Source organism: Erinaceus europaeus, chromosome 14, assembly GCF_950295315.1.
Source record: "Erinaceus europaeus chromosome 14, mEriEur2.1, whole genome shotgun sequence".
Taxonomy (NCBI): Eukaryota; Metazoa; Chordata; class Mammalia; order Eulipotyphla; family Erinaceidae; genus Erinaceus; species Erinaceus europaeus.
The window spans coordinates 6291020-6300836 of NC_080175.1; the positions used below are offsets into that span (position 1 = coordinate 6291020).

The 9817-nt window shown below is 47.2% G+C and overlaps 1 protein-coding gene across 11 annotated transcripts in view; it reads right to left on the reverse strand.

Moving 5' to 3' along the window:
* The window catches only part of TACC2 (transforming acidic coiled-coil containing protein 2), a 204704-nt gene extending 197156 nt beyond the window's left edge, over window positions 1–7548 (reverse strand). For 2 of the 11 annotated variants that reach the window (XM_060171129.1, XM_060171124.1), the window contains exons 1-2: window positions 7418–7522; window positions 3617–3695 (exon numbers count right to left, since the gene is read on the reverse strand). In XM_060171129.1, the coding sequence (XP_060027112.1) occupies window positions 3617–3649 (33 nt within the window). In that variant the 5' untranslated portion in view covers window positions 3650–3695; window positions 7418–7522. Of the gene's footprint in view, window positions 1–3616; window positions 3696–7417 lie in introns of all 11 variants that reach the window. The other 9 variants (XM_060171133.1, XM_060171134.1, XM_060171125.1 and 6 more) reach the window with 8 other exon arrangements.
* Between the last annotated feature and the right edge of the window lie 2269 nt (window positions 7549–9817).

Genomic DNA, 9817 nt, shown 5'->3' on the forward strand with positions numbered 1-9817 from the left:
CCCTCCTCTCTCCATTTCCCTCTGTCCTATCCAATGATGACAACATCAATAACAACAACAATAATAATTACAACAATAAAACAACAAAGGGCAACAAAAGAGAAAATAAATAAAATAAAGTAAAGGTTAAAAAAAAGAAATTAAAAAAGAAAGATACCACAGCAAAAAACAAACAAACAAACAAAGAGAAGATCCAGGTGGCATCAAGAGACTCCAGCATCATGTGTCACCAGTGAGAAGCAAGGGACAGCTGCAGTGAGGCTGCACAGCACACAGACCACAGGAACAACACTGTGTAGACCAGACAGATCAGTGGCCTGGTGCTGCTGAGGATAAGACCCAAACTCTGCACACCAGCCCGTTGCTGGCAGGGGAATTCTTGCCCTGTGCACACTGTGAGGGCAGTGTACAGTCGCCACTGTAATCAGCCTCCTGCCTCCGGTCTTGCTCTGCTCAGAGAGTCAAAACCAGTCCTTTCAGGGTTCAGTCTCAGCCACACTGAATGAAACACACACACACACACACACACACACACACACACACACACACACACACACACGTTCGCTGAAGTTCTATTTGCCATGACCCCAAACTAGAAACACCCCCGATGTCCTTCAGTGAGTGAGGGCCTCCACAGCCTAGGGTTTGTCTACACCACAGGACAGTCCTCAACAATCAGAGGTAATGTGTGAATCAAGAAACACACTAGCTGAAGCTCAGGGGGGGTCTCCCCAACCATCTTCTCTTCTAAGAGGGAAGGTGACACACTCCAGTCTTGAGGGACTGAGAAGTAGTGACCTTGTTGTGTGAGTGAGTGTGAGAGCAGAGGGAGAGGAAATTCCCAGGAGAAATTCTGTCCTTATGTTTGGAGAAGCCTCCTCCCACGCCACCCCAGTTCCCTCTGAGGGCAGCATGGTGGGAATGTGGGTTCAGTGTTATAAGAGCTCTCCATTTCTCCAGTGGAAGCCAGAAGCCCATCCCATTATAGCTTAACTGAATCTATAGCTTCCCTTTTGTGAAGATTTCACATAAGATGAAAACAGGAGAGAGATAGAGAGAGAGAGAGAAAGAGAAAGAGAGAAAGAGAGAGAGAAAGAGAGAAAGAAAAAGAGAGAGAGAGAGAGAGAGAGAGAGAGAGAGAAGTGAAAATACCACAGCATGGAAGCTTGTTTCAGTGTAGTGGGGCCTGGGCTTGAACCTGGGTCACATACACGCCCAGGCAGCGCACTATACAAGTGAGCTATTTTGCCAGCCCTAAGGTCACTTTTTAAGAGTCATAATTTACCCCCCCTGGGCAGGCAGACAATTCAAGAAAACGCAAACCAGGGGAACCCCGCTTTCATTATGTCAGTGCTCAGAGCACAATACAACAGGGGGGTGGGGGTGGTGGCTCAGTGAGGAGAGTTCAGGACTTGTGTGTGTGAGGTGCCAGGTTCAGTCCCTGACAACACATATTCCAAAGCAACGTTCTAGCACTATCTCCCTCTCTCTCTCTCTCTTTCCCTCTCTCTCTCTCTCTCTCCCTCTCTCTCTCTCTCCCTTTCTCTCTGTCTCATAAAACAAATCTTTTTTAAAAAGTAAATATTGAGGGCTGGGAAGACAGCACAATGATTATGCAAAAGGCTTTCATGCCTGAGACTCCAAGGTCCCGGGTTCAATCCCCAGCACCACCATCAGCCAGAGCTGGGAGGTGGTGCAGTGGATAAGGCATGAGACCCTCAAGCATGAGAATCTGAGTTCAATTCCTGGCAGCACATATACCAGAGTGATGTCTGGTTCTTTCTCTCCTTGTATTCTTCTCATTAATAAATAAATAAATAAATATTTTTTAAAGTTAAAAATGTTTAAAACAATTAATGAATAAATAAAATTGGCATATAAGGATTAAAAATAAATAAATAAATGAAAGCACACTATAAATATTAAAACTAACGGCCAGGCAGTGGCGCACCTGGTTAAGTGCACACACTACAGTGTGCAAGGACCTAGGTTCGAGCCTCTGGACCCCACCCACAGGGGAAAAGTTCATGAATGGTGAAGTAGAGTTGCAAATGTCTCTCTGTCTCTATCTTCCCTTCCTCTCTCAATTTCTCTGTCTCTATATAATAATAAATAATTAAAATAATTAAAACCAGAAGCTGAGAGGTTAAATCACAACAAAGGCTTTGCCATGTAATGGGCTTGGGTTTGAGCCCCAGCAGCATATGAGAGCCCCACAGCCCTGGGGGAAGCTCCCATGCTGTAGTGTCTCCCCTTCTCACTGTGTTTCTCTCTGAAATAAAAAGAGAGACAGAGGGGGCCAGGCGGTAGCGCAGTGGGTTAAGCACACGCAGCGCAAAGCACAAGAACCAACGCAAGGATGATACCAGTTCAAGCCCCCGGCTCCCCACCTGCAAAGGTGTTGCTTCACAAGCAGTGAAGCAGGTCTGCAGGTGTCTGTATTTCTGTCTTCCCCTCCTCTCCTATGTCTCTCTGTCCTATTCAACACAACAGCAATAACAACAACAAGGGCAACAAAATGGGAAAAATAACCACCAGGAGCAGTGGATTCATAGTGCAGGCACCGAGCTCTAGTGAGAACCCTTGAGGCAAAGAGAGAAAGAGAGATTGTTTTCATGGTGTATAAAATTAGGGCTAACCTGGGAGTCAGGTGGTAGTGCAGCGGGTTAAGCGCATGTGGCGCAAAGCGCAAGGACCGGCATTAGGGTCTCGGTCCGAGCCCCTGACTCCCCACCTGCCGGGATAGCCTGAGGGTACTTCTTCCCGAGCTAGTGCTCTCTGGGTTGGAGAGAACTCAACTGGAGCCGATCTAGGCTGCTGCGTGGGAGAGGGATCAGGAACTCGTGCCGCACTAACTTCACAGGAGATACACTCTGGAACTCTCGGAGCCGGAAAGCAATTTCCAAGTGTCTTTAATCAGAAGAGCAGCTGTTTTATACTCTCCAAGTAGGGTGGAAACAGGATGTGATATAGAGAGGGTGGAGCGAAAAGTGACTGGTGAAAATCAGAGTGTGACAAGGAGAGGATCAGGGTGTGACAAGGAGAGGATCAGGGTGTGACAAGGAGAGGGGATGGAGCAGGTGAGAATTCTACCACTAAACCACCAATGCCCTGGAGGGAGTGTGGTGCTTTATGTAAATGTAAAAGTGATTTATGTAAATAGACCAAAGCTTTGAATGGGATTAAATCTATCCCTATATAGGCATATGGTTAAGCAGAAGCCAGGGGGAGCTGGCATACTACCCAACACCCACCTGCAGGGGAGTCGCTTCACAGGCGGTGAAGCAGGTCTGCAGGTGTCTGTCTTTCTCTCCCCCTCTCTGTCTTCCCCTCCTCTTTCCACTTCTCTCTGTCCTATCCAACAACGAAGACATCAATAACAAGAGCAATAATAACTACAACAATAAAACAACAAGGGCAACGAAAGAGAATAAATAAGTAAACATTAAAAAATTATCTTTAAAAACTTTAAGGCTAACCTGAAGAAAAGAACTCTGGAAATGAGAGGAGAAGCCCTCCTTCACTGCCCCTGAGTCCACCTGCTTCCCACACTAGACAAAGGATGCTGGGAAGGGAGTTCAGCCATGGCTGGCAGGAGAGGCCCTCTGACACCCACCTGGTTGGTTGGGGTGCTGTTCTCGTTGCCCATGTCGATTCGGGGTGCCTGGGGTCCCCCAGGAACTTGTCAGAGGCAGCTGGAAGAAATGGAAGTGTTTAGCATGTGTATAGTGGGCGTCAGAGATGGTTTCTCTCTGCTCGTCTCCCCAGAATCAAGACCTAGCAGAGGGGAGATGCTTCTCTCTGTGACCACATGGGGCAAGGGCTGTCTTTTCCCTTTCTTCTCTCTCTCTCTCTCTCTCTCTCTCTCCTTACCTTCCTTCCTTTCTTCATTTTAGTTTTTTATGTTTCTTTCTTTCTTTTTTAATGCATGGCTCCTGGTAGCCATTTTTCCTTTCTTTCTACTTTATTTTTTAATATTCATTTATTTTCCCTTGTGTTGCCTTTGTTGTTTTTTATTGTTGTTGTAATTATTGTTGTTATTGATGTTGTAATTGTTAGATAGGACAGAGAGAAATGAAGAGAGGAGGGGAAGACAGAGAGGGGGAGAGAAAGACAGACACCTGCAGACCTGCTTCACCACCTGTGAAGTGACTCCCCTGCAGGTGGGGAGCCGGGGGCTCGAACAGGGATACTTATCTACTTTATTTTTATTTGACAGACTAACAGAAATTGAGATAAAGAGGGAGACAGGAAGATAGACATCTACAGATCTGCCTCACTGCTCATGAAGCGTCCTCCCTGCCTGGTGTGTGTGGGGGGGGGCGGGGGCTCAAACCCCGATCCTTGCGGATGGTAATACGTGCACTTAACTGAGTGCTCCACCACCCAGCCCCAGTTTTTATTTTTATTTATTGCCACCAGGATTATCACTGGGGCTTGGTGCCAGCACTACAAACCCCACACACACTCCTGGCAGCCATTCTTTCTCTCTCTTTTTTGTTCTTCCTTTTCCATTTTATTGGACAGGACAGAGAGAAATTGAGAGAGAAGAAGAGATAGAGCGGGAGAGAGAAAGATGGATACCTGCAGAACTGCTTCACTGCTCAGGAAGCATCCTGCCTGCAGGTGGGAAACGGGAGGCTCCATGCCAGGTCCTCACACACAGTGGTGCAGGCTCAGTCAGGGCACCCCCACCCAGCACTATGCCACCAAGGCTTTCTCTCCCAGAAAGACCGGTGTTTCACTCCCAGCCGGGCTTGGCAGACACATCTGAAAAAGCAAGTCTGAGCCGAGCCAAAACACACGTCCAAGTGAATAACAAACAGAGACCAAGGGGACCCTTTTGCCAAAGAGAGCAGGAGGCTCTCTGCTGTGGGGTGTATCTCCTGAACCCCACTGTGCTGTTTGGAACCCAGAGCCGGCCTGCGGTGGCGACATCAGGAGGCGTGAAATCCTCGCCTCTTTCACAACATATGGTTTGTATAGCTCCTACTCTAAACACTGTGTCACCGAGGGGGTTTCTTTCACTTGTGCAGATAGTTGTTTGAGGCACAACAAGCTTTCTGGTTTGAGGCAAGCTGGGGATTGGGGCCAGACAGGGAGTCGGCAGTCACACACAGTGGCGTGCTGTGGGGATAAGTTTTGTCATTTACTAGGAGCACTTGGTGACATTGTTTATTAATCATGATGGCAAAGAGAACAAGAGGACCCCCCTGCCCCCAACCACCACTTACACACACACACACACACACACACACACAGAGCTCAGGGAACATTCCAGGATGTTGGCTGACTTCAGAATCAGAGCTGGGGTTTTAAAAGCTGTCACTTTCTCTGGATGGAGAAATGGACGTGTGGAAAACTTGAAAAAGTATCATCTTTTCAGAACTTCAGCCTCACAAGGCTGGGGTGGAGGGGGGGCTTAGGCTACAGAAAACAAACGTCTTGCCAAAGACCCAGCTTGGGGAAGCCACCACCTTCTAAGAGCTATTATATTTACACCTTACCAGTAACACCAGTGATTGACTCATTTGAAATGAAACTCATCCATAGACCTGCTCACCTGTTCAAGCCATACTGAGTGAACAGCAGCTATATGGTCTCTGTGTTTAACAACCACTGGATAAAAAGAAATGTTTTTGAGTGACCAACTGAAATCCCCCCCCAAAAAAAAAAAAAAACAGAGAAAGTTGAGTGATGTCCCTGGAGCGATCAGTTCTCTCCTTCCTGATTTATTTGTTTGTTTGTTTGTTTGTTTGTTTTTACCAGAGCTCTGATCAGCTCTGATTTATGGTCATGTGTGTGTGTGTGTGTGTGGGGGGGGTGTTTGAACCTGGGACTATGGAGTTCCAGGCATAAAAGTCTCTTTGCAGAACCATTGTTAATCTATGCCCCTTCCTGATCCTTTCATCCAAAGGACATAATTTTCTTGATGTTTATAAGATGCATTAAAACAGAAAAAGATTACAGATGTCAGGTGGTAGCGCAGCAGGTTAAGCGCACATGGTGCAAAGCGCAAGAACCGGCAGAAGGATCCCAGTTCGAGCCCCCGGCTCCCCACCTGCAGGGGAGTCGCTTTACAGGAGGTGGAGCAGGTCTGTAGGTGTCTGTCTTTCTCTCCCCCTCTCTGTCTTCCCCTCCTCTATTTCTCTCTGTCCTATCCAACAACAATGATGACATCAACAATAATAATGACTACAACAATAAAAGAACAAGGGCAACAAAAGGAAATAAATAAATATATTTTTTTAAAGATTATGTGTGGTCTGGGAGGTGGTGTAGTGGTAAAGTTTTGGACTCTTAAGCATGAGGTCCCGAGTTCGATCCCCAGCAGCACATGTGCCAGAGTGATGTCTGGTTCTTTCTCTCTCCTCCTATCTTTCTCATAAATAAATAAAATCTTTTAAAAAATATTACATACATAAAGTATAAATCTCCATGAATTTCAAATTAATCACTTCTGTGATCCAGGTGGCTCAATGGACAAAGCACAAAGATCTATACTTGTAAGGTCTTAGGTTCAATCCCCAACACCACATATGCCAGAAGGAATGTTCTGGTGTCTCTTACCTTCCCCTCCCCCCTTCATGAAATAAATCAAGAATTTGTTTTGAGAATAAAATAAGAGCTGGAGAGATATGCAGCGATAGCACACCTGACTTGCGTGCCTGAAATCCCAGCTTCCATCCCCAGTCAGAGCTGAGCAGTCATCTGGTCTCTTTAGAAAGATAAGTGTGGGGAGTCAAGACGGTAGCACAGCAGGTTAAGCGCACATGGCACCAAGCGCAAGAACCGGTGAAAGGATCCCAGTTCGAGCCCCCGGCTCCCCACCTGCGGGGGAGTCACTTCATAGGCGGTGAAGCAGGTCTGCAGGTGTCTGTCTTTCTCTCCTCCTCTCTGTCTTCCCCTCCTTTCTTTATTTCTCTCTGTCCTATCCAATAATGACATCAATAACAACAACAATAATAACTACAACAATAAAATAACAAGGGTAACAAAGGGGAATAAATAAATAAATAAATAATAAATAAATATTGTAAAAAAAGAAAGTTAAGTGTAGCAAACATGAAAACAGGAGAGGCCCATCATGGAGAGTGGCCTCCCCAGCCCTGAAGGCTGCATAGACTCACATGCAGTTGGCCCCTTTATTTGCTTCACTGTGGCCTGAATCTGTAAAGCCCAACCATACGCTGAACTGCACTGCTACTCTTATTAGAAATGCCAGCTCCCTCCTGGGCCAGCTTCTCAAAGAGGTAAATAGTCTACAGAGTGGCAAAACCACTTCCTGCTGGGCTGAGTGCTGCTGACTCCTCTCCTGCTGAATTCCAGAACCTTTTCCCACTCCAGGCCCCCCTGGTTTCCCCCACCTCAAGACCAGAATGGAGAGTAAGAGAGAGCAGCTCTGCTGGCTACTTACTTTTGGGGTTGTCTGTGACTTTGGAGGTGGCGGCCCCTAAGAAAATCTGCTTTTCTGCAGTGGCTCTTTCTCCTGCTCCACTCAGCACGAGCGTCCCAGTCCAGGGAGGGGCGGCCCACCTCAGCCAGTGGGCAGAGGGCCCGGCTCCACCCTCCACTCTGAAACAAACCAGCCGGGCCTCATACCTGGGCAGCGGGCAGTGCCGCTGGTGCAAAAGACTGGGTCAGCAGTTCCCTGCCTCTCCCGCTCCACGGGGGCTTTGTGCCCTTTGGGACGGGGGCCAGACTCCTTTCCAGAATGGCTTAGCCAGACAGAAAGTGGCCTGGGGTCTGGGAGGCCACCCTCCAGGGTGCAGGACGGTCCTGTAGTCTTAACTGGGCATGCCCCGCCCTTTGTGCCTGAGAGCCCGGGACAGAGCTTTCTTTCAACAAAGGACTACAACGCTCCTAGGGGCTTCCTGTTTGCAGCTGGAAGGACTCCACCCTAAATGACTTGGTGGGACAGAGAACAGGTGTGTGGGAACAGCAGGCCAGCACCTGCAGGTGCTCTGTGCAGAGTGAATTTAGCAAGGTCTGGCTAGAGTTCCAGCAGGTGAGGTCATAAACAGCAGCAGGCTTGCAGGGTGTCCTGTGGGCTCCCCTATCCACCCAGGGTCAGGGGCAACTGCCCTAACACCTTCCTGGCCAGCAGATTCCCTGCCCAAGTACACAGCACCCCCCACCCTTCTTAACAACCAAGCTCGCTTTCTGTAAGCAGGTAGTCTGTTCCAGTTGACTTTGGGAAACAGCAGGACCTCAGTCAAAGGAAAGCTTCTTTGCTGCAAAGAACAACTGTTCCCTCCAGGGAGACAAGTGAGAATTCCACCAAAGTCATAGGGTTAAGAACCTCAGGAAGGGCACCTGGCAGTTTGCATACATTACCAGGCAGGAGAACCCGGGTTCAAGGCCCCCAGTTCCCACCTTCTCTCTCTCTCTTTTCCCTCTCAGTTCTCTCTGTCCTATCAAATAAAATAGATAAACGAAGAACCCCAGGAAGGGATAGCTGTAGGTACAGGGAAGCTTGGTACCCGACTTCCGGGTCACACAGTAGGTACAGGGAAGCTTGATACCCGACTTCCGGGTCACACAGATAGCTGTAGGTACAGGGAAGCTTGGTACCCGACTTCCGGGTCACACAGATAGCTGTAGGTACAGGGAAGCTTGATACCCGACTTCCGGGTCACACAGATAGCTGTAGGTACAGGGAAGCTTGGTACCCGACTTCCGGGTCACACAGATAGCTGTAGGTACAGGGAAGCTTGGTACCCGACTTCCGGGTCACACAGATAGCGGTAGGTACAGGGAAGCTTGGTACCCGACTTCCGGGTCACACAGATAGCGGTAGGTACAGGGAAGCTTGGTACCCGACTTCCGGGTCGCACAGATAGCTGTAGGTACAGGGAAGCTTGGTACCCGACTTCCGGGTCACACAGACCAGGTGTGCATATTTCAGCAGGTGAGTGGAGAAGCTAATTATGGCCTATCCCTAGAGTGGAACATTATTCAGCTGTAAAAAGAGATGGCATTCTTCATGCTTTTACCTATTTTATTTTTCTTAACTTGTTAGCCACTGTTTTCTTATTTGTAGACACTCTTTGTTCAATTGAGAAAATGGTCTTTGTGATGTAGCCTCTAGCTTTTTATGTGCCATTTGATATTTGATTTGTCTTTATGATGAGTTTTGCTATGCAGAAATGTTGATTTTAAGTATTTTTAGAAGGAATCTCTGGTACCCGCTATCATCCTCCCTATAACCTCAAAAATGTCATGCTAAGTGAAAGAGGTTTGTGATTCTAAAGTGCCCAGAATCAGCAAGCAGAGAGAAAGAGGGTCATTTTAGATGTACAAATGCTACTGAGTTGATCACTTTAAAATAAAGCTTCAGTGCTCTGGTATCTTTCCCTCTCACTCTGTCTCTCTTTCTGTTTGATTAATAAAGTCATCCTGGAGTAGTGAAGCATGGAAATGACAAAAACACTTCCATTTTTTAATTTTTTAAAGATTTATTTATATTTAAGAGATAAAGAAGCAGACCGCCATTCATTTAGGTTATGGAAATTCAGGGTGCAGGGGTGTGAGTCCTGTGTGCAAATGCTGGACAGTCTCCTCGGAATTCTAAGAATTTCTAAAAAGTAACTGGGGGTTTATCAATATTATTTAGTTGTGTTGTATTAAAGGAATAAACAACTTTTAATATAAAAAAAAAGAAAAGAAAGGAAATTAATTTGGCCAACACCAGGGAGGAAGTTCAGCCTAGAGCAGCAACCAGCTTACGTAAGGCCCTGGAGTCCACTCACTCGCTCCATCTCTGGAACCACCAGTCTCTCTTTCCTCCCTGCATAGCAAACAAATCAGTCTTGGA